Source organism: Talpa occidentalis, unplaced genomic scaffold, assembly GCF_014898055.3.
Source record: "Talpa occidentalis isolate TD23 unplaced genomic scaffold, MPIMG_talOcc4v2.1 talOcc4.2, whole genome shotgun sequence".
Classification (NCBI taxonomy): Eukaryota; Metazoa; Chordata; class Mammalia; order Eulipotyphla; family Talpidae; genus Talpa; species Talpa occidentalis.
The window spans coordinates 126,321,553-126,347,164 of NW_023602073.1; the positions used below are offsets into that span (position 1 = coordinate 126,321,553).

The 25,612-nt window shown below is 38.0% G+C and overlaps 1 protein-coding gene across 10 annotated transcripts in view; it reads left to right on the top strand.

The window, feature by feature from the left end:
• Positions 1-25,612, top strand: part of L3MBTL3 (L3MBTL histone methyl-lysine binding protein 3) — a 111,440-nt gene that overhangs the window by 71,439 nt on the left and 14,389 nt on the right. For all 10 annotated transcript variants that reach the window (XM_037520372.2, XM_054697819.1, XM_054697825.1 and 7 more), the window contains 2 exons: positions 7,514-7,663; positions 18,536-18,615. In XM_037520372.2, coding sequence (XP_037376269.1) covers positions 7,514-7,663; positions 18,536-18,615 — 230 coding nt within the window. The remainder of the gene's footprint in view (positions 1-7,513; positions 7,664-18,535; positions 18,616-25,612) is intronic.

The window sequence follows — 25,612 nt, forward strand, 5'->3', positions numbered from 1 at the left end:
ATCCTGTAAAACTGAAGAGTATGTCTGTCCTTAAATCTCCTGGGAGAAAATACATTCTAGGTTCAAAATGGACTTACTCCAACTATTTGGCTTTTCTTAGTAAACTGACTAGTTTTGCAGCTACGTAACTTCTGAAATAGTCATTTGAGGTTGACCATTTATAATGAGAAGAGGACATGAAAGTATTTGTTCAGTGGAAGTCTATTATTCACTGACAACAATTTGAATAGTGAGGTGAAATTATTGTAGATGAGCAACAAGGATCGCAGAATGCAAAAGTATAAATAGTCAAATATGAGGATGCATTGTTCAGACAATACATTTTTCAGCATTTTTCTCTTACCCCTAAGTAATTTAAAAAACAAAACAAACTTATACATTGACATTTGATGTATTGTTTAATTGATTTGGGGGCCCTTGTAGGCATCTTTAAATGCTACTGAAATAGTCAGAATCCCTCCAATTTACCTGGAGTTTTTAAAGCAAGCAATCATTGTCTACTTAGATATAAATAAGATAGTTATTCATCAATGTAAAAGTTCTAGCTGCATGTAAATTGGATTGCTCAATAAGAAAAATGATTCTTTACCTCATTTGTGCAGGTTCTGAATCTAGGTCTTTAAAAATTCTGAAGATTGCATGACCTGTTCCTCTAGAGTTAATGGGAATTGTAAAATGGATGCTATACTTTTCATCTGGATTTAGTTTCCTCTTTCCTTCATCACTGAGACCTCAAATGCTGCTTATCTTCCCTTTGCAATATGCCTCCTGAGTTCTTTATGAAATTCAGTGTGTTCCAAAGTAAATAGTCTAAACATAGACAGGATGACGATTCTGTTTGTAAATAGCCATTTAAAAATCCTTTTCACTGTTTGTATGACTGCAAACTAAAAGTTAAAGGATTCATTTAAACTGAATTTAAAATACTGCCTCTTAGAAGTTACTCAGTATTGCTGAGTGAAGGCAACTGGCTTTTTTTCAGCTATTCTATAGGTATAAATGCCAAAAAGGGCTCATTGGCTGTTAAATTTCCATTATATATCCATAAGTCCTTTCCTCCAATAAATTTTTTTTCAGTAATAACTAACTTTTATTGTGCATTTATTTACCACTGAGAAGTTTTGCTCTAATTGTGTGCCATATATCGGGTAACATTAAAACAACCCTATACAACAGAACTAGTATTTTCTCCCAGTTTTTGATGAGGCCACTGTGGCATTGAGAGGTTTGCTAACTTGACAACTAGGGGGGCAGGGTAGAGGGGAGCTGGGCATGGCACCCTGTCTCACTCAAGGGCCTGTGCTCCTGACCACTCCCCTCCCACAGCCTCTCAAGTCACGGCTCTTATCAGTTAGTCACAGAAAAAGGACCTAGGGACTGATGGAACTGTAAACATTGTACATAATTTATTTAAAATATTAGATATAAAATAGTAGCCTAATGTTGAAACTTAGCATGTGTAGCTTTCTATGTAAAACTCCAAGGCATTCAGTGGACCAAGTAGTTTGCTCAAATGATGAAGGGAAAGAGCAAGACATTTGAAAAATGGTAAATTCTACAGTATGTTGTTGGGGAGCAATTAGAAATTTAAATTTTTGGTTTTCAGTCTTTTGGGAAGAAAATCCACCTCACAGCAATTCCCATGGCCTCCTTAGAAGTGCTTCAGGCCTCAGGAGAGGCTTGCCTATCACAGCAAGGTCTGTGATGACAGTCCTGTACCCTGCCTGGAGTCATTGACCACTCATCAGGACCACCAAAGTGAACTGGGACCTCATGTCACAAAGTTTCAGTGATTATCTTTGGAGCATTTCTTCAAAGATGCAATATTGTATTTGCTAAAAGAAGGGACAAATTATGGGAAGAATCATGAAAGATTTTGTGGAGAAATGTGGTAAGGAAATCTTTCAATATAGAGAATCAGTCACTTTATTGGTATGAGAGAAGTAGAGCTTATGGCTTAAAAGACATGCATTGAGGAAGAAGCTGTGTTCATTTCCTTGTCTGTGCTTATCTCTGGGCCAGAGATACGGGTGGGCCAGAGCCTCGGGGGGAGGGTATATTTCAGAGAACTGTAGGTAGTGTCAGCTCCTGCCCAAGTCCTGTTCCCCTTCTTCTCAGCCCTTTCAACTAGCTTTTCTCCCTGACTATGCTGTCCTATTTACAACACTCAAAGTTCTTTATCTGGCAGGATATTAATCCTTAACAGGCACAGCCTGTTTTCCATTTCATTAGTAGATTTGTCGAATAGCTGCTGCATCATGGATATTCTCTAAAAGGTTCATTTCACTGGCACTTATTTTTGTCCTTGCTGAGAATGCTGTGTTTAGAAAAACATAATGAGAAAATTCTCCTTGGATTAATTTACAGGGAAACTGCATAAATCAAAAACATGCATTCTTTGCTTTAACAAGAAAAGCTGCTCTTTTAGCAAGAATAATCAATTTTATGAACACATAAGCAAAAGTGTATGTTTTGACTAGTATTTGTTGTTAGCGTCTCTAAAATTACAATAGTAATTTTGATCTAAGAAATGTTAGAGAACATGTGTTTTCACAATGGAATTTGAGAATATGATGTTTTTTAAAATGTCGAAATAGAAAGGATGTGTGAGTTCCGTGTGTGGATCTGGTATTCTCATCTCTCGGCATTTTCAGTAGCCGAATTGCTTAATTCTATCTTCTAGCAAGAAAGAAGTAATATTGGTTGTGTCATGATTGATTCATTTGTCCTACTGATACGTAGAAAAATGGGAGAAGTCTAAAGGGGAACTAGAATTATATAAAAGTAGATATTCTACATACCTAGCACCTTTAGAAGTAAATTTTCTGCCTGTAAGTTTTAGAGAATTAAGTATGAAAAGGAAAAAGAGTAAGTAGTTCCAATAATCTAGAAAGGATATTTATGAAGTCCCCTGGGAAATTTTAAATATAACAACTCTGGATGCACATGTGCACACTATACAGCTATCATATATTAATTCAGCATCTATGGATCATCAAACACTTCTGAGTGCCTGCTCTATGCCAGGTGCTTTAGGCAGGGAGCTAGCTGCCCAAGGAAAGGAGCCCCCTGGGGTAAACAGGTTTCTGTTGCAGCACAAGTGGAGCAGCACAGGAGAGATGCTTGAGCTTTTCCTGAGGGGTGGAGGGAGCCCTCATACGTGAGGCATATTATGAGCTTTCTTCGCTTTGTTCATTTTGGCTGATGCTCTTTTTCACCCAGCAGAGGTTATTACTCTTTTCCTTTTTAACGAATAATACTCAGTAAAATTGGTTGATGACTTCCTCTGTTCAGGTGCTATTTAGGGACTTAAGTGTGTTATCTCATTTAATCCTCACAAGAGCTCTATGAAGCAGGGACTGTTCTAATCCCTGTTTTTACAGATGAGGAAACAGGCTTAGAATGGAGTGCTAAGCACCCAAGATCAGATAGCAGTGGAGCCAGGATTCAGCGCAGGATCCTATGACACAGCTCTGTTCTTTACTCCTAAGCCCTGCTCAGAGCGCAGTGGCCTACTAGAGCCTACCTCATGATTTTTCTTTCTTATAGGTGTTTGTCGTGACAGACTATGAGAATGGTTATGTGAGCACTTAGAAGCCCAGAGTGTTGCTAAATCATTTAAAGCAATGGATTTACAATGAAAGGGTTTTGAAGGTGATCCCTTCCACCTTTCTTGATAAGCTGGTCCAGTCTATTCTAGGGAAAGCTGCTTCCTTAGAGAAGCTAATAGAACATGTATTTGTATATGTAGCCCATAGAGAATGATTTGCTAATAGAATAGAGAGCACCCTGGTAAATCCCTTGCATTAGAGAGCTGTGTTATCCTATGTGAATATTTTCCTCTGGCTTCCTGAGGTCAGTTCCTGTGGAACTGAATGCTTGTACCTTGTGGAAGTGTTCTTGTGTACATATGTGTATACTTGTTACAAAATGCACATTGTCTGATGAATCTCACCCAACTTGTGCTTTTATTACTAGAAACTTATTACATGAGAGCCTAGAAATGATTATAATCCTAATGGGAGCCCAGTGCTTCCCAGGAAACATTTAAAGAGCTATTGTCCAAAAGAGACATCATAATTGGAGATAGATTTTCTGTCACATTATTACTAAATCAATAAAAGGACTGAAATAGTTTGCTCTTTTCACTGAGCTGCTTTGGTGCTTTGTGGCTATGAGTAAGCAGCCTCTGTACTTGGATATCTTATAAACACTCCACAGATGCTTATGTTGTCCTCAGATCTGCTCCATTCTAGTCCTTTTCAACTCATGGGAAAACAAAAAGGTATCCTTGTTACCAACCAGGAAAGGCTCAGCAGTATTTGAGGGAAAGATCAGCTAGACTAGAGCATGGCAGGCAAGAGGAGGCATGGAGTCAGAAGCAGATAGCAGCATTATGTACAAGCCTTTCCTAAAAATCTAAAGTCATTCTTCAATCTTTTTTTTTTATATATTAGTCCCCATCTCCCATCTACTCACAGGTACCCTTGGCAGGAAGGTAAAAGATTGAGTGACTATTCTCTTGACTCCATCTCCATCTTACAGATCCGGTTTCCATTGTCTTTACTTTAATAACCTCTCTTGCTTCATTTCTGTCTCCTTGAAAATTTCTCTCCACAAAGCATCCTAAGTGATTGTTTTTAAATTATAAATCAAACCATATCCTAGCTTTAGTTGATGATCTTTCAATGGCTTCAAATCAAATTTAAACTAAATCTATGAACTCATGATATGGCTACAATATTGTACATAATGGTCCTCCCTGGTGGTGGAAGGGGTTAAACACAGCTCTGTGAAGCTGTCCACAGCCTCTGCAGCATGAGTTTGATCCCCGGCTGGCGAGGGAGCTACCCACATGGCACAGCAGACCTCTCCTGTCTCGCTCGGTGCTCCCCTCAGTCAGTCTGCCTGTTCTGTTCCCCACTCTGTCTCTGGTGAATCCTCTCACCTCCCCACACCTCTGGTCTGTGTACCCCAGTTCTTGTATTCAAAATAAATAAATCTTTTAAAAGATTGTACATAATGCTGCTACCTGCTTCTGACTCATCACCTCCTCTTGCCTGCTATGCTCTAGTCTAGCTGATCTTTCTCTCAAATATTGCTGAGCCTTCAGTGAAATAAGCCAGAAAGAAAAAGAAAAATACCGGATGGTCTCACTCATAGCAGGAATCTAGAAAACTTAAATAAGGGACCGGGAAAAAGAATTAACTATAAGGGGCCTCCCTGGTGGCACAGTGGTTGAGCGCTGGGCTGCGAAGCTGCCTGCAGCCTCTGCAGTGCCATTTTGATCCCTGACCGGCCAGCCGGCGAGGGTCCCACATGGCCTGACAGACCTCTCCTGCCACGCCCGCTGCTCCCCTCAGCAGTGTATTTCGTCAGTCTGCCCGCTTTGCTCTCCCCTCTGGCTCTGGTGAATTCTCTCACCTTCCTGTGCTTCTGACTGTACCCAGTGCTTGTATAAATAAATAAATCTTAAAAAAAAAAAAAAAGAACAACTAAGAAAGAAAAAATCAAAATCAACAAACAATTATGAACCAGAGACACACAATGGGGCGGGGGCAGGGAAAGAAAGGATTGGGGTCAAAATAAGGGGGGTGCAATTTTATGGGGAATATAAAAATAAAAAATTAAAAAATAATAATAATAATAAAATATATATTGCTGAGCCTTTCCTACTTGCCTCAGTTCCTGTAATGCTTTTCCCTTCCTTTGACAGAGCTCTTTTCTCCCTGACCTTGAAAATACTGCTCAAATCTGCTTCATCCTCATCAACCACCTTAGCTTCACATTCTCTGTCATTTGTTTTTACATGAAGACATTTCTTCCTTTCTTCACATTTGCCATTATATGAAGGTGTTAAATTACTTGTTTGTGTAATTATATTTTGCTCATCTTCCCCTAGTATATCAGCTCCCTGAGAGCAGAGATCTTACCTTATTTTCCACTAAAGCCTGCACAGAACATTACCATGTAATAGATACTTGATAAATGTTCATCAAACAAGTGAATGAAATAACTACAGACCGAAGTTACTAACCATTAAAACCTTAGTTTGTCACATGAAAAACCTTCTTTATAGGTTGTTATGAGGAGTAAGTAAAATCCTACATGTAAAGCATTTAGCACAGTACTTGATATGGAATTGCTCCATAAATATTACTGACTGTTGTTGTTGTTATTGAGGTAACATTATCTACATTTATGTCAATGTCATCAAATGTTATTAACCGTCTTCCTTTTATAGATACCATTGTAGAGTAGCATATAAAGAAAATCAAGTTTGCATTTTGCTTACAAGAGATCTGTGATAAATTTTATAGACCATTATCAGAATCACTTGGGAGCATTTTCAGACTCTAAACTCCTTCTCCTAGGAGGTTGTATCAGAGTCTCTTGGTAAAAAGTAGATATGCACCGTTTAACAATTTTCCCTAAAAAAAAGTAACTAGAAATTTTCCCTGGGTGATTATCAATATTCCCATTATTGCCTCTACTGAGGGAAAAAACATGTGACACACTGATAGAATTTAACTGAGATTCACACCATTCCAGGTTTAAGGAGGTTTCCTAAATCAGGGGACAGTGTAGACAGTTGGAGAGAATGATTGTGTATTCAGAGCTGAGAAATAGAGCTTGCTCTGTTGTTTTGGAGCCTAAAAAGCTGAGTGCGCTGATTTAATGTTGAATTAACAATTAGTGACCTGAATTGCCTTTCCTTGGATAACAGGATTGGTCCCCAAGTGGGACCTCAGAGACCAACAAGTGGTCATTGATGGAAGAGAAGTGAGTTAGATGGATCAGTATCCAGTTTGACCTGTGGTATGAAGACATTTCGTCCTGTCTTCACATTTGCCAGTATATGAAGGTGTCTAACTTACTTATTTGTGTAATTAAGTCTTGCTCCTCTTCCCCTAGAATATCAGCTCTGTGAGAGCAGAGATCTTACCTTCTTATTTTCCACTAAAGCCTGCACAAATAATTAGCATTTTCTGGGAGGTCAAGTGTACGTTGGACCTGGAGGTGGGAACAGGGGGGAACCTCCTTCCTGTTGAAGGGCTGTAGCTTATATAAAGGAAATTAAACTTGAGACATCACTGAGCACAGAGGATCCCCTTAGGAAGGGATCCATGTCATCCATTCATCATCTGTCTTTCTCACTCTTATCTTAAACCACCCTCTAAAGTCTGAAGCATTTTATTTTTCTTGTAGGGCTGATTGTCCAGAGATATGCTCAGCCCTACCCATGGAAAATGCACAGGGAATCCTTTGGTGATTATTGCTCAGTCCAAAGGTTGAATCAGTTTGCTTCTAATTATCTAGTGCAAAGACATATTTTCTAGTAAAGAGAAAATAGTTCATACTATATGTTTAATCATGCATGTAGGCATTTATAAAAATATTTAACATTCAGTTAAATTTTGGAATTTTATACTATGTGTCCTGTGGTTTTAATTGGAAGACGTGAATACGTTGTAATGGGAATGTTCTTTTCTTTTTCCTTTTACTCTTTTAGTGCTGCCAACTGTCCCTATTCAGAAATCAATTTGAATAAAGACCGCATTTTCCCAGACCGCTTAAGTGGTGAGATGCCTCCTGCTAGTCCCTCATTTCCAAGAAATAAAAGGACAGACACAAGTGAAATCTCTTCATCTCCTGAGATCAGGTAATTAAAGGAATAATATTAGTGTTGCTTAGAAGTGCTCAGGGTGAAAGAGGTTTTCTCTCTTAGATGTGGTGATGTTTCCTTGTACATTATTGAAAATGCATGTGATTTAAGGTGAAATGATGGTTAGGGTCATAACTTGGACTTACTAGAAGTTCTATAAAAGGAATGTCTAAATCAGTCAGGATTTATTCTTGCTTGTTCATTTTGAACTTGAACTTGTGTGGTCAGATTGGGAAATTTCAGTCATTTTACTTCATGCCAGTTTATATTTCTGATCAATATTTATATAGAGTCATCCTTTATAAGAAAATGACAGGCTCCTCATTATTTCCCCTTAGTGCTTATTATATGCAATTTTGATGAATTCTGATCTGTGTTTACTTCCATGTGAATTAGTCCTTATATTTATTTGTATTAAAGTTAAATTTCTTCAATGATATACCTTATTCTTGGGTGCCAGGGTTTGGCAAATGAGTATTCACATTCTTGTTCATGGTTTTAAGGATTTTGTCAGATTTCTTATGTTCATCTTTCCAAATATACTTTTTGTATTTTTTTAAATCTCTAGATTTATTTGTGTGTGTGTGTGTGTATGAGTGTGTGTCTAGAAATAACCTGAGATATTTGATTAATTATATTTAGTCAAAGGAAATATGAAGGAAACCATCCAAATGACTCCCAATTTTTAATTTTTTACATTAAAAAATTAAATGAGAAAGTTATTTATAATAAAGATTACAAAAGTCATGATATTCCAACCTAAATGTGTTAATATACTTATTAAAAATATTTTCCAAAATGTTATACTTTGAATGGAACACCCTTAGTACCAGATTATGTCCTCTCTCTTTTCCCATAATCATTGTTCATGTGGATGGAATCTCCTTTTCAGGTTTTAATGCATCCTCTTTGATACAGTCTCAATAATTTACTAGAATTTGTTTGACAGTCATGACTGGTTTTTAAGGAAAAAATACATTTGGCACAGCAAGAGTTTACACCCCCCCAAAAGGACACTGGGACAGATTTGATTGTGAGTGGGTTACTTGGGAGCTGAGCAAAACATCAATAGCAGAGTGAGGAAGAGGTTGGGAAGAGAAGGCAGTCGGCAAAAACTTCAAGCCACACTGGTAGCACCATAGCCAGCGGGAGCACAGTCCTGCAGGGAGCTCTCCGGGGGTCTATGTCGAACCATAGGGATGAGGGAGCTGAGCTACTCAAACATCAGATATCTTTGCCCAGTCACAAAATGAAATTTCTAGGGGCTGAAGGACACATTATTTTCCTAGCACATCAGCCCTGCTGCACAGCGGAGAAAGCAGCCAGAGCCCAGGCTAATCCGGTGGGGGAAGCAGGGCAAGTGAGAAAGGTGAGGGTCAGCTGCTGTGTGCTGAAGGGGTAGCAGCTGGCCAGGGGATGTGGACAGGGTACTGCAGTTTCTGCTACGCCATCCCATTCACCTGTGTCAGGTGACAGACAGCCGCAAGAATGAGGGATATGCTGGCATTGCTTTCGAGCCAGCCGACATAATGGGACCAGGTAAATTAACATAAGTATCTTTTCATACTGTAAACATTTTTTAAGGACAAATTTCTAGGCTGGCTGCTTGGGATAGATACATGGACAACTGATGTTCCATGGCAGGTCCAAACTTGGTTTCACATTAAAAGCTTCCTGAAACTTTTAAAATCCAGTTTGTCAGTCCAAGTTAAGCCCACCAGAATCTTCCAGACAAGAATCCAGCTGTCTGCTTTAAAAATTGATTTCCGAGGGCCTCCCTGGTGGTGCAAGGGGTTAAACTCATCATTGTGAAGCTATCTGCAGCCTCTGTAGCATGAGTTTGATCCCTGGCCAGGGAGCTGACCCACATGGCACAGCAGACCTCTCCTATCTCGCCCACTGATCCCCTCAGCAGTGCATTTCAGTCAATCCACCTGTTCTGTTTCCCGCTCTTTCTTTGGTGAATCCTATCACTCCCCCACACCTCTGACCTGTACCCCAGTTCTTGTATGCATAAATAAATCTTTAAAAAATTGATTTCCAAGTATATCTCCCTGCTTAAAACTTTCAGTGATTTACAGTTACTCTTAGAATTAAGAATGAATCTTAATTCTGAACATGGCCCCTTTCTAGCTTTCTAGGGTTTTCTCTACCAGGTTGGTTATTTAACTAAATGTTTCAGCCACCTGGTCCTCAAATATCCTTTCTCTCTGCCTAGAGCTTCCATCTCTTCTACCATTTCCTAGCTAATCTGTCATCTTTCAGCTTCAGATTAACTGCCATTCCTTAAGGAAGCGTTATCTGGACCTCTAGACTTTAGGTCAAGTCCCTTAAATGTGTTCATGTCACACATTCCCTCACTGCTGGCAGGTTTGTGTGAACATTTTGTCCAAGTCTGTGTACTTTGCTTGATGATGAGCTCCATGAGGACACTGACCACATCTTCTCTGATTCTTTAAGACCCCCTCAGCAATGAGCACCCTACCTGACATGCAGTAAGGAGGCAAGGAGACTTTGATTCATTCAGTAGCCTTCAGAGGAAACATATCCATCATTATATAACTTAAGAGGCAACAGTTGTATAACCTTGTTCCAGTAGGAGTTTGTAAAACTCCTGCTTTCTCAACTTAATTTGATCTCTGCACTAGCTATCTAAGGGGTGTTTAGTAAATGATGAAGTAAATCCTCCCCAAATACGTATCTGCCCTCTTTATAAATTAGAGCTTTGTTTCCTAACCTGTTTAACTACCTGGTCTAAGTGGAAAATGACACCATAGAAATCACAGAATGTATGTAGGACACCAACAAAATACATGGGACTGCCTGCTGTGACCAGGTGGGAAGTCTGGCTCCCAGGACAGCTATGGGCATCAAGATCTCAGAACATGGGACCCAAGGATTCAGAGCATCCTCAATGAGAAGCTTTATCCCACATAAAGATGGCTCCACCTTGAGAGCTTTAGTTTGGTGTCTGATTGACAGCTTATGAGCAGATCCCCAGTGCCTATTTAGATAGAAATGTGAGTAAACAACCCATTTGCTGTTGTCCATTCTTCCATCAGCATAAGTGAATCAGGGCTTTGAGAGCAGGCCTGGAGTCTGAGAGAACCAACAGGCAGGCTCATTCTTGGTTCTTCAGTGAGGAAAGAATTCAATATTGAGACCAAAGTTACAGAAAAGCAAGAAATTTATTGATAGGTAGGAAGAATAGGAAAGCTCTCTGAGCAAGGAAGGGTCCCAAGTGGATGGCCACTGAGGTGTTGAGAAGTAGGTACTTATATGGGTATAGTGGCAGAGTTGGGGTTTGGCGTTGGGTATCTCTACATTGTGTCTCTTGCTACTTCTGCAGGGTCTCCTAGACTACCAAGCCCATTGAGTTATCCCACATTACCAGCCTACCTTTCTGAAACCAGCTTTGCCCCCTTGCTTTTGTGATATTGTATTGGTCTTCTGAGCATTGTACTCTACTGGGCTGGTGGGGGTGAGCACCCTCCTTAGCTCTAACCTATTGTTTCTCAAGCAGGCTGATAAATGGACTTGAGACTTGGGGCACCCTGTTCCTGACTGCCTCTATACCCATTTCTTAACTTCCTCTTTCAAAAGGACTGTCTGTGTTCTATCTAGTTATTTCCATGAGATGTTCCCTCATTTGGGGGACCTGCAGCCTGTCTCTGCCTTTTACAGTGGCAGCAAGATGATGAGGCAGGGATTTCACCAACAGAGTAGCTTTTTCTCGAGGGACTGGTACCTAAGTCTCTGCATATTTATTTCTCTACATATCTTACTAATAAAACCATTGGTTTCAAACTTCGTTTTGCATCAGAATATCAGATGCTTACTACAATGCAGCTTTTGAGGTACCATCTCTAGAGATACCAGCGTAGTGATTGTTGGGCACATCCCAGTATACTTTCAACAAGCACCCCTAGTGGATAGATTCAAGTGATCTATAAACTGGGTTTTGAGAACTACTGCTGAATGCAGAGACCCTTCTCTTGAGTAATAATTCACAGAGTATTACCAGTTGAAGAACATCAGGCACTTATGTCGCATAGTTTTGTGCTTGTGAAATCTATTCTATAGTTGCTTGCAATTGTGCTTCTAAGTCAGGTACTATCTTTATTAAAAATCATTTAATCTTTTAAATCCCAAGTTGTTTAAGCTTGCTTAGACATAACCATAGAAGCACAATAAAATATCTTTAAAATAACAGTCAAATACTTATATTACCTTGCAAGGCAAATACCTATTGGTAACTTAAATCTGTTGAAAAAATTCAGTCTATTTAGTTCATTAGATGCCACTAAAATGGCTTTTCCAAGTTGTAGCACTGGTGTTTCCCCTCTGAGAATTACATGAAGCATTTGCAGGAATTGCAGCCATTTATCTCATTTATATTTTTAGGACAAATCAAATTTCACCACTCACTGTATTAGACCAATGGGAAAAACAAGCTGACATAAACTTTGAAATTATGCACATATGTAAGTCTAATACTTTGCAAAACTATAACATTAAGTAAAATAAAATTAATTTAGATCCAAAAGTTCTAAAGATTTCAAAAGTTAGTTAGTAATTTCAGGAAATTTGCTTTGCCTCCTAAGGTTTCCTGGGCCTGAAGGCTTGGTGTTGCTGATTGGAGAAATTGATTTCAATAACTAGGCATTCCATGACTGCTGTGCAGCCTCTTACTTCTTTTTGTCAGTGGACTGCCAGTTATGGATTAGGAGCTATGGAAGTTTTTAAAAATTTTCCAGCTCTTAATAATCTGAGTCAAATCTATGCAGTTGTTTGTATGCACCAGAGGAAAGCTTAGTTTCTGTAAAAACACTCAACAATTCTGATGCCAACCGCTGTGACACCAAGGCAACCATTCAAAGTGTAAGGAAGAGATGACTGTGTTATTGTTACATGCCTGTGAAGTTGTTGGAACAATATTGTAACAGGGTCTTATTTTGTCTCCTCAAATAGCATTAATTCCTGACTCAGGACACTTTTATATGTAGTAGAAAAACATTGACATCTGTTCTGTGAACTATAACATCAACAAAGGAATGCAGTTTCACTCTTCTTAAGACATATGACCTTTATTTCCCATATCTCTCTATTGGTTTTTTTGGCTTTTCATTTCATAAGGGAATTGATTACTTAAAAGCTGCACTAGTTTTTCTAGAGGGCTTTTCCTGCAGAACTTGTTAATATCCACTATACTTACCTGTCATGAGATTTCTTTTCTTCACTAACATGTTTCTAACACTAAATCAAAATTTAATAGGCTTACAAATCAAAAATGCTTTATTTTCAGTCATTAGATAAATAGTAAGCCATGTTTACTAAAACACAATTAAACAAAACTCTTGCTGATTTGTCATCCCAAAAGGTATTTGATTTTAAGAACCCTATTTGTATGTTAACCACAGTCACAGAAGTTTTACTCCCATTGGTTAAATTTGGTAATTTCTGTGAGTCCCTTTGAAGGTGTGATCTCCTTGTCTTGAAGCTGTGCCAGAAGTCAGTCTCCTCTTCATTTGTAAGAGGCATTTTGGAAAGAGTTTAAGGACTCTTCTACAGTCCCCCCAAGTGTAACTCTCAGATTCTCGTTCTCTGATTTTTTTAACCTGTGAGTAACAATTTCTTAGAAATTAAAACAAAGAACCAAAAAATGCTAGGGGCATGCAAAGAAACATCCTTTTGATGTTCACAACAAAAAGCCCTGTGGTTTTTTCACAGCTGTCACTACATTCATTGGGGCCCCACTTGTTACTGGGTATTACAGGTGCTTTTCAGCTCTAATAAAGCCCTGGAGAGACTAGAATAAGCTATTTTGGAAAAAGAGTTGGGTAATTTTAAGCTACAAGCCAAGTTAAACTCCAGTCTCTTAACTGAAGAAAAATAATTATTCATATTTTTCAATGTTGTTTTTAACATACCAGGACTGACAGAAACATAGTTGCTTAGGGATTGCTTTTAAAATGAGAAATCAACAAACTTGAAAAAATATAGCTATTTGCATTCAAGTATCATTCTGTTCCTACTTACACTTCTAATGTTTGTTTCATTAATACCACATTGTGTAGAGTAACATAGTAAGATAGCTAAAGCATGACACATAATTACAAAGAAAGAGAATGCTGACTCACTAAGAATACATTTTTCCATTTGAGTGGATCCCACTATTTTAATTAAAAGCCTGCAGGGTATCCCTAAGTAAGATTTTAGCTATGACTGTATTTCAATTCAAGCTAAAGAAGTAATGAGATCAGTTAGTTCATGAAAATTCTAAAATACCAAGAGATTAACATTTTCTAGATACTTTCTAGGTGCTTTGTCATATTAGTGCATTTAAGCTTCATAATACCTTAACATGGGGTAGGGGTTGTTACTATCTCCCCATTCAGTCTCCATTTAAAATGACTGTAACATGTCTGCAATCTATACACATAACCATTGCCCTAAAAGCTGTCTTAATATTTTGAGGAAAACAAGTTACTTAAAGGAAACAGGTGTCCATAGATAATTCCTTTTTTTAAAAGATTTATTTATTTTTACACAAGAACTGGGGTACAGGTCAGAGGCACGGGAGGGTGAGAGCATTCACCAGAGACAGAGCCGGGAGCAGAACAGGCAGATGGACCAAAACACAGGGGAGCAGCAGGCGAGACAGGAAAGGTCTGCCATGCCATGTGGGTATCTCCCTGGCCAGCCGGGAATCAAACCCATGCTGCAGAGGCTGGAGACAGCTTCACAGCACTGTGCTCAACCCGCTGCTCCACCAGGGAGGCCCCTCCATAGATAATTCTATCTGAAAATATAAATAATTCTAACATAGTAATTGCTGCTTTAACATGCTCCTATTTATGTGTCTGGCATATGTGCTAAACACGTTCTATTCATCGTTTTATTCAGTTCTCAAAATGCCTGTGAGGGAAAGGATTTATTACTCTTGTTACAGATGATGCAGCTGAGAATTAGGGAAGTTAACTAACTTGCCAAAGGTCATAGATAACTTGGAAGTAGCAGAGCTGAAATTTGAACCAGGGCTATTCACTTCCAAAGACCATACGTGTAACCTCTTTGGTTGGGGGATTTTCTCTACATTATGATTCACTCCCTTCCCACCTAACCAGTTTGGCCCTCTTTCCTAAACGAGCTTGTTGATCCAGAGAAAAAGATGAAGTTTTTGTCTAGAATAACATTGTAATATTAAAATACAGCATAAATATTTTATCATTAAAAAAACCCCTGCCATTAAAAAAATACACTGAGAATCTATATATTTTTGTGCTCTAGAGTGTACTGTAATACTGTCACAGTTTTGACTTTCTGATACCATCATATTTTTTCTGTAATTGGAAGACTGTAGCTAGAGTCACTTAGGAAGTTGAAATTCTAAAACAGGATTTCTGCAGAGTGAAAGAAGTCCATTATAGTAACTATTGAATCAGAATTAGTATAATGAAATTCCATAGGCGAGAAAGAGAAATATGGTTGCCACTTAAGAATGCAATTTTTACCTTAAATAAAATGCAAGACAAATAAGGATGTTAATGAGTAGGATTCTTTATTTCTGAACTCTTGTCAATAAAATTCAATTTTTTAGTAAATGATTATGATGGGTTTTGGTCAGGAGAACCTGTGCTATACTGAAAATCCGTGCTTAACTTTTAAGTTACAATGTATATAATAATACAACCTTCTTTTGACAATTCTTCTGAAAAATCAGACATATAAAGAGCTTAGTCAGTCTTTGGTGCATAGTTTGTTCTAAAGAATGTTAACTTTTTAAATTATTAACCACTTCCACATTTCTGGATGTGTTTGGTTAGGATTCTGTTCATTTCAGAAATTCTATTTCTCTGTTTGATAATACCTGTGCTAATAGACTGCTCAGATCATCTCCCTTCTACATTCTCTAGTTTAAAAGAAACAGTTTCCAGGATGCCAGGGCACTTTTAGCCACTTTTAATGTTAAGGAATTAGCAGAATCAGTGCATGAAAACATTCAATAAATGTTTTTGTGGTTTTCTTATTTGAATTATATTTGGTTAAAAATAAATACAGTTGTTTATATATTCCCAAGCTTATTTGGGTTCAATTTAATGAACCACCATAAGTTAAAACAGGGAAAGCCAAAACTGAGCATGCTTTTATAAGAAGCAACATAAATACTGTAAGATCAGATGACTTCCAAATTACTTTTGTTTTGGGATGAATTATGACAGATTCAGGAATGAAGAAACTTTTTGGGCCAAAGATTTTATTTTCCTTTTCTATTTCTATTCCCTCTTAGAAAATTGACTTTTCTTTTTTTCAGACAATTCACTAATGTATTTGACATTGTATTTGGCCATAGAATACAAAGACATGCTCCTTATAAGTCTTATATCTTTATTTTAATACCACTTAATTTATTTTTTTACTTTTTAAAATTTCACTTATTTTTAAATCCAGCTTATTTTAAAGGAGTAACATACTTAATTAAGACCATAAAATTCTACCCATTATCAGTGAGTAATTATAATAGTGAAAAAATGAAATATATAGAAAATTTTAAGACTTAATTTTAGTCTGGTCTCAGATTGTCCCTTCTCTCTTTTTTTTTTTAAAGATTTATTTATACAAGGGGTACAAACCAGAGGTGCGGGGTTTGGGGAGAGAATTCATCAGAGACAGAGCGGGGAGTAGAACAGGCAAACAACTGAAAACACTGCTGAGGGGAGCAGCAGGTGAAACAGGAGAGGTCTGCTGCGCCATGTGGGTATCTCCCGTGCTGGCCGGGAATTGAACCTACGCTATAGAGGCTGCAGACAGCTTCACAGTGCTGTGTTCAACCCGGGTGCCACTGGGGAGGCCCTGTCCCTTCCCTTTTTTAAACAAACCTTAATTCATCAAAAGTTTAGGAAATCTACAATAACTAATTTGTGAATTTTTTGACTGAAAAATGCCAGTGTTATATCACTGTGTAATGTGATTGTTCTTAATAAATATTAATATAGCCAAGACAGATGACTTTCTTCCATTGGCCATGAGACTTAACTGGGATAGAGTTGTGGATCAAAGAACGCCATTTCCAATTTATTTTAAAATGAGTTCAGAACAGCATAATGTAATATTTGCTAAGTAAACTAATTATAACATGAAGTTATCAAGTATAATTTTAGCACTTTTTAACAAAGGAGAAATTTTCTGTTAGCATTTCAACTAAGATTTTTCCTAATCATCACTGATTTTCTTGTATTTGTTTGCACTGTAGCTCCTTTTTCTCGCTTTCTATGAAGTAAGCACTTCCATATCCATTACCTGATTTCTCCTGGAAAAATATATTTGTATTGTATAATAACAGTGATTCTTTCCATAAGAAAGAATTGTCCTTTCCACAAGCAAGTATTCTTATGTTGAGTTATTTTTAACATGAACTGAGTTATTCATATGCAAATGAAATTTACATTTGTCCCTAGAAATGATCTAGGAAGTAGTGTTTACTGTCTTAAAACTATTTTTTTAGCATGTTTACTGTCTTAAAACTATTGTATTAAATTATTATAGCTCCAAATGGTAAACAGTTAGTGCCTTTGTATTTAAACTATAAAACTCCTGGGCCTCCCCGGTGGCGCAGCGGTTGAGCGCTGGGTTATGAAGCTGCCCGCAGCCTCTGCAGAGCCGGTTCGATCCCCGGCTGCTCCCCAGCCACCGGAGGAGGGTCCCACATGGCGCGCAGACCTCTCCTGCTGCCCGCTGCTCCCCTCAGCAGTGTACTTCGGTCCTTCTGCCTGCTCTGCTCCCTGCTCTTGCTCTGGTGAATTCTCTCACCCTCCCGCGCTTCTGACTGTACCCAGTGCTTGTATAAATAAATAAATAAATAAATAAATAAATAAATAAATAAATAAATCTTTAAAAAATAAAAAAAATAAAAAATAAACTATAAAACTCCTTGTATATTTTGCTTCCAATATATTTGCCCTTTTTTAAAAACCTAACAATAGGATGGTCTGGGTCTTCAAAAAACTCAGAATGTATTTGTAAAAGTAACAGCACACATGATACAAGACAGCATCATAAATACCAAATATTTTAAAGTAGTTATCATACCCTAGATAGTCCCAGGAAATTGCAAAGTGGGGTTTATTTGAACTCTGAGAATGAAATAGATTAGGTTGAAAGTTTTTAAATCCCTGAAATTTAGCTTTAAAGAAAATATCAGTAGCATGTGCCTGGTTCTCTTTCATGCTAAATGTGCCCCTGATTTAAGGGTAGTGCTCTGAATTAAGATTATAATGGTCCATTTCATTTTAGAGCATCTTGGCATGTCTTGATTAGCATTGGGTCATTCTTGTCCAGAAATAAGTGGAATCAGTTCCACCTATGCATTTGACCTGATTCAGCCAGGAAAAGCTTTCTAGAATTGAGTTTGAATCTTCTGGGCCAATCTCAACTTCAATCCCAAATCTTGAGCTAAGTATATATAGTGACCTAATTGATGGTATGGACTTTGGAAAGCATTTTCTTTATTTAAATAAAACGCTTATCAGACTGTGCTAGTGAAATTCTTCATGAATCAAATTCTCTCCAATTTGGAGCTGAATTATTCAATAGCTACATTTTCCAGAATAGTTAAGCTAAATATCATTCTTAGCTTTAAAATCTCCTATCTAAGCAATAAATGAAAATTGATAATGAGGAAAATGGACCTTTATAGATGTTATTAGTATCAATTGCATCTTAGTTTAGTTGCACTACCAATCCTTTCTAACATTTTAGTGGTACATTTGTTATTAAATTAATAAAAGCAATTGCTGAGAGCAATTTTGAACTGTTTTTTTTTTTTTTAGTGCTTCTTAAATAAAAATATTTGAATACTGTTTTTCTCAGAGACCCGCATGCTGATGATGGTAAAGAAGACTTTGAAGAGAGAACAGACAGTGAAATGAGGACATCACATGAAGCCAGAGGTAGCCTCAATAATCTTATGTTATTGATGGGTCTTACTATTAATACTTAGTAATCAAAACTTAACTGGAAAACAGCATCATTTTTATATTAAAGATATGCTCTATTTGGTTGGTTTGTTCCTTGTCTCAGGCCATAAAAGATTACTATTCAGGATAAATATAGTACATAATTAATAAAGATATGGACTCATCTCCAATCTATTTGAACTGTCTCATATATCTGTATAACACTGTGTATAAAGCTTGGTAAGACAATTCTGCTTGGTCCTTGTCATACATTTCCTTTGTTATGTTGATGTCACCTGTTCCATATGTTTAAAACTGAGAATGTGCATTGAAATCCAAATAGAATTAACATGGTCTTAACCTAATATTACAAGACGAAAAGAAAATCCCTTGTGTGAACGTTGTTTTAAGTTGTATCAGAGTAATTTGTTGTACGTCTTTGCAAAAAGACATTCCAATGGTTTAACTAAACAGTGGAGTCATGATGACTTTTAGTCATAATACATGCATAGCTGTATAATTACTATTTATTTATTATAAGAAAACTTTGGTCTGATTATGATTTTAATAATTGTCCTTGGGGACATTGCTTTTCACATGCAGAGTTCTGATTTTTAAATAAGATTTGAGAGTGGCACCTAAAAAACTTTTTGCCTGTAGTGAATATTCCATAACTGATGCTTTGGCTTTCATAAAGCAATAGTTTATGATTAATTTAAAAGTTACATTCATTGCTATCATCAGAATGTTTTACGGTACTTAGTGTAGTACCCTATACAAACCCTGAAGTTGACCAAGGTTTGAATACCGGATCTGCTGCCAGCTGACTTGTGGTCTTGGACATTTCACAGCACCTCTCAGAGCTGGTTTACTGATCTGTCCAGAAGAATGATGATGGTAACTTCCTCATAGGGTTGTCATGGGGACTAAGTACAATAACTTGCTTAGAATAGTGCCTGGCATATTGTAAGTGCTATGCAAGTATTTGATGTTTTTAAATGTATCTGGTCATTTAAGGAAGAAAAGCAGTTTATGGAAGTTTAGACATCATGCCTTACTGGATTTTTTAGAGAAAGGCTTCAGCTTTTATTTGTGAGTTGTAACAGTAGAGAGGTCAGGAGCATAGCCTTTATTCTTGTCTCAGCTCCACCACTTACTAGATGTGTGGCTGGCTCTGGACAGAGGTTTTAACCTGTTTGTGTAAATTTGACTTAATAGTTCCTGCATCATTGGATTATGGTGAGGATTCAATCATTTGTTGTCTAAGTATTGGCAACTAGTTGCCGCAATTGCTGTTTTGTGGAATCCTTGTCCACTGCATGGAATATTTGGTCATTGAAAGTTTAGATAGATCCTAATAAAATCTTTCAGACTGAACTTTTTGACATTTTTACTTTCTTCCTAACTTTTTGATCTATTTAACTTTTCATTTTAATTGTTGAACTGATTTTGATATTTTTTTCTGAAAATCACTTAGTTAATGGAAAGTTAAGGTTTATTGGTCCTCCCTGGTGGTGCAAGGGGTTAAGCACAGCACGATGAAGCAATCCGCAGTCTGTGCAGCACGAGTTCGATCCCTGGCCAGCCAGGGAACAACCCACATGGTACAGCAGACCTCTCCTGTCTCGCACGCTGCTCCCCTCAGCAGTGTATTTCAGTCAGTCTGCCTGTTCCGCTTCCCACTCTGTCTCTGGTGAATCCTCTCAACCCCCGCATCAGCATAAATAAATAAATCTTCAAAAAAGAAAAGAAAGTTAAGGTTTATTAATGGAAAGTTAAGGTTTATTATTTGCTCTCTCTGATAGATTTATGTCTTCTCAAAATTTATGTATATTTGCCCTATTTTTTATTCAAATTGTATGAATTTTTCTGTTTTATTATTCTTTCCAAAAAAACATTGCTAGGGGCCTCCCCAGTGGCGCAGCAGTTGAGCGCTGGGTTGCGAAGCTGCCCGCAGCCTCTGCGGCGCCAGTTTGATCCCCGGCTGCTCCCCGGCCACCAGAGGAGGGTCCCACATGGCGCGCAGACCTCTCCTGCCGCCCGCTGCTCCCCTCAGCAGTGTACTTTGGTCCTTCTGCCTGCTCTGTTCCCTGCTCTGGCTCTGGTGAATTCTGTCACCCTCCCGCACTTCTGACTGTACCCAGTGCTTATATAAATAAGTAAATAAATCTTTAAAAAAAAAATTGCTAGGTTTTATATGTAACTCTTAATCTTGTGGTTTTCCAAGTCATTTGTTTTTATTATTTTACTTACCTTTAAAGCCTGTATAGTGCAATATGCACATATTACTTCTGTGTTATTTTTTTTATTAGCGAAAGGGTACTTCATAAAAAGTGTTGCTTTGAGAATTTTTGCACATATGTTCCTAAATGGGATTTGCCTATTAATATCTCATCCCATTTTAGCCTACAAAAATGTGTGTGACAACTTTTCTGTTTCAAATTCTTGAAATATTTTGTATAAAATTAATTTTATCTGAGTAAACTCATCTCAGGGTTGTCAGCTTTCATCCAACTTCTTTCTTAGCTTTAGATTTTCTTTATCTTTTGGAATTTTTTTTTCCAGATTCATTTTGTATGAACAGCTTTGGATGTCACTTCCTGATTTTGCCATTTCGTAATGTTGGCTGTCTTTATTTGCACACCATGACCTTCAGTCCCAAACAAAATCTTTCGGTATCTGAGGGCTCCTTTCTTTGGTTAAGTTGGGGATTATCTCAGTCCTAGTCAGCGAGGGACTGTGTTCTCCTGGCTCTCAGTTCTCAACTGATATGGTAAGCAAGTTTCTGGAAGCAGACATTGAGAGTGTTGTGTGTGGGATATTTGTTAGTGAGTGTTCCTGGAAATAATTCTAGTGAGACAACACTGGGTAGAATGAGAAGTTGAACTGTGCGACAGTCACAATAGAGGCCTCCACTAATACCAGCAAGAGCTCCAGATGGTCTTTGGAGATTCCCAAATTCAGGCAAGAGAATTCAGGCCTTTGATCTCTATATTGACCAATCCTTGGGTGTTGTTTGGGAGGGGGCCATGACCTTGAGCAAGGAGGCTTCCTTAGGCTTAGAGCATTGGCTGAGGGGAAGGCAACTCTGAGACATTCGTCAAGTAGGAGAATGAATGTCTTAGTTCTGAAGTGCAATTTGGATAACCTCACAATGTCCACTGTACTCAACCAGTTATTTGATCTCTGATTTTCCTTGAAGAAAAATAAACCAAAATATCTTTTCACATATGTGGGATTAGGCCAGCCCAACTCAGCCCAGTTTTTTAGTTTCAAAAAATGAGCCTGGCTACTAAATTTAATCTTTCACTTTTTGCTCAAAATGTCATTACCTTTATTGATTTACTTTTAGAACCAGATCTTCCTTAAATACAAAAAGATTCCTTTGGTTATATTTTGATTATTATTTCTGGTCTATTTGTTCTCCATTTTGACTGCTCATAACTATTATTCTTGGGTTAGGTCCATGAGATGATATTCAAAATATTTAACAATTTGTTTGGCAGCCACCTTGAGCAGCACAGTTAAAATAAACACTGGCATCTTAATGCTGGAGCGGCGTCTTAGAGGCTCCCAGCTATACCTGGAGTTACTCTTCACAGCTGGCTCTCAGGGAACTTCCACTTGAGGCTGGCCTCATGGTGGGAATGGCTATACCCACCAATGTGAAGGTGTTTTTTAACATTTTAACAACTTACACATTTCTGATGTTCTAGTCATTGTTTCTCAAGTGGAAATATCTTACTCAGATTATCGATCTGTCAAGTCTAGTATGTACTGTCTTTCCATGAACTTTATCATGAATTTTTAACAACTTAAATAATGTGGATACTTACCAGAAATACAAAAACAGTCCAAAGCTTTTTTTAATTATAATTTATAATTATATTTTAGAAATTATTTTTATACAGTTAAAAGCTTAGAATTAGTTCTTCAGTTGTGGTCAAGAGATTATTGGTGTTTAAAAGTATCCTCAAGAACTATGGGATGTACTATATCGAGAACATGTCTCAATCTTGGGTATAACTTAACATTACTAAGGGTGACTTTTAACTTCATTCCAGCTTATTTTTGATGTAAGGGAGGCTTAGAGTTTGGCTCAGAGAAAACAGTTCAAGTACGGTTCTGTGATAGCTCCCAGGGCCCCAGAAATACATGTCATCTAGGTGGCCAGAGTAGGGTGACTGTCAGCCTCACAGGCACATGGTTGATAATTCAGCCAGGCCCCCAGCTTCAACTCCAGAAGCAGCTAAAACACTTGTATGCATTATTCACATGGTCTCACCTATGACTTCATTCTCAAACACTGGCTTCATTTACAGCAAATAGCTCTGCCGTGGTTCAAATCTATGACTTTTGTGGCACCCAGGGCCATTCAGGACAGGAAAGATGGCTTCCTTGTCAATCCACATGCTTGTGTGATTCTAGATGCCCACCCTTCCACATGTACATTACAAGTGTTCTCCTTCCCCTGGTTTTTATTTTCCTATAATTTCCTACATTAGCTTATTCTTCTTTCATAACCTGTTTTTGTTTTGTAGAGGTCAGGGCTCCTGTTCCCTACTAAAATCGTGTCACTTTTCTGTCAATAAATCAATCCATTCTCTTTTTCTGATATTTTGTAGAACTTCTTATCAGAGAGCCCATGGTGATTTTATGTTTTATCATTTTTGAGTCCAGAGAAGTTTCCTCAAGTCTTCTGTGAGAACACTTACCCTCACGCTCCCATTTGGGTACTGGCAGAATTTCCCTTCCCAGCTGAGCCTGAAGGGCAGGTAAATCTGCTCCACTCTGGGCTCACATTCTTCAACCCACTGTCCTTCCCGATTTCATTCCCCCAATGGTGAAACCACCCCCTTTCAAGACTTCCCTGAGTGAGGGAGGGAATAGGAAAGGGAGAGAATATTCTTGCAATTTGAACAGTGTTTGGTATAGAGGCAACTAAGAAAGACCGCCCTAAATTTCTTTATAATGTCAATGGGATTTAAGACTCAGTCTTCTCATGACAACTATTTTGTTTGATGTTTTAGGACAATTTTTTTTAACTGTTCCTAAAGAAATATCCACCGTGCTTGCTTTTTTTTTTTTTCCTAAAGATTTATTTATTTATTTTAAAGATTTATTTATTTATTTATACAAGAACTGTGGTACAGGCCAGATGTGTGGGAGGGTGAGAGGACCCACCAGAGACAGAGCAGGAAACAGAACAGGCAGACTGATGAAATACACTGCTGAGGGGAGCAGCGGGCGTGACAGGAGAGGTCTGTCGCTCCATGTGGGATCCTCGCCCGCCGGCAGGGATTGAACCGGTGCTGCAGAGGTTGTGGACAGCTTCACAGCACTGCGCACAACTGCCTGTGCTACCAGGGGAGGCCCAGCCCACCATGTTTTTTCAGCTACTTCTGTTTAATTCATTGGAATATGTGTAATTATAAGTTTTTTGATGATTCTCACCAGGCTACAGATTTTGATCTTTAGGGGCTTTTTTTGGATCATAATTCATCACTTTTTTTCTTTTCTTCTTCCTTTTCCTCTTTCCTCCTCTCTCCTCTTCCTAAGAGATAAAATAACTCATTCTCACTATTAGGAAGGCACATTAATAAAATTAAACACTTGATTCCTGGGACAGGTAATGGTTTTTGATTTGTTTGTTTTTCTCCTGCACAAAGGGTTGTATTACTTTTGTAATGTGCTAGTTTCTCACTTGAAAAGTCAGACTTGCTTTTTGCCTCCATATCAATTGATTTGTTATTTTGGCTGTTAACCTTGAGATGATCCTGAATTAAGTCTTTTGGAGCTAATTTTAGCTATGGTCCTTGATACTGTGATCCATTTATTTTAACCAATTACTATTGTTCATTGTTCTGTATTTAGTCCCAAGTTACTAACTCCATTAAAAAAAATAAAATTGGCTGACAGATGTATTCCTCTTTAAGGTTTCACTTTTCCCTTTCACATTAAGACATTTTATAAGATTGTGAACTGTTAGCTCAAAAAGGTTATCGATTTACTTTCATTTTTGCTTATTTTACATTTGATTCTTTCGAGTATTATGCCTTTCTTTCAAGATAGGGATCACTTCTCGTCTTTGTGGATTCCTTATTATAGTCAGACAATTAGAATTCATTAAATTGTTTTAACGAAGATCATGGAGCTCATTAGTGGCAAAGCAGGGATTTGAATCAAGGTTTATCGGGCTCTTAAACTCATCCTCTTGACTGACCATGGCCTTAATTTGTACTAGGAGGTCCAGGGTCACTGTCTGATGCTATCCCTGTCTCACACTGTGACTTTGGGTCACTATCTGACAGTGTGAGTCTGGGTGTTTAAAGTCTGGACTTGTGCTTCCTCACTTTAGGGAGAGCTACCTCTTAGAATTGTTGGACCCTAAAATGAAACAAGGCTGTTGGAGGCTCTGGTCTCACTTCTGTCACTGGCTTGAAGGATGGGAATGAGTCAGAACAAGAGCCTCATGTTGTTGCTTGTCATTTCATGTGACTGAGGCTTGGAAATAGGAAACAGACTGGGGATCCTGTCTGAAAGTAGCAGGGAGCATGACAGTGCTTCTGCCCTTCCCTGGGACTTGCCCTGCTTGCTCACTCTATCAGGTAGTGTTTCTGTTGGCCCCTGTGCCATGGGGAACGGTCCCTATAGGTTCTCCCTCCATGATGGTGAGGACACTCTTTTACTAGAAGGCCTTGAGCTTAGATAGTGTTCCCTACATTGAAGATTTCTTGTCTTGATTCTGTGTGAAACATTGGAAGATAGTTCCTTCGGGATTACCTTCATCAAAAATGTCTTCTCACAAAGGTTAATCTTCTGCTTCACTTTTTCCTACCCTAAGCCAAAAAAGGAATTTTAATACCTGTACTCCCAACCAGAATTGAAACATGGTGGCCAGACTTGATGCTGATTTCTACTTTGCATAACTACATTGTTAGCTATTAAACTTCATTTCAAAAAAGTCTGCAAGAATATGCCATATTGGGTC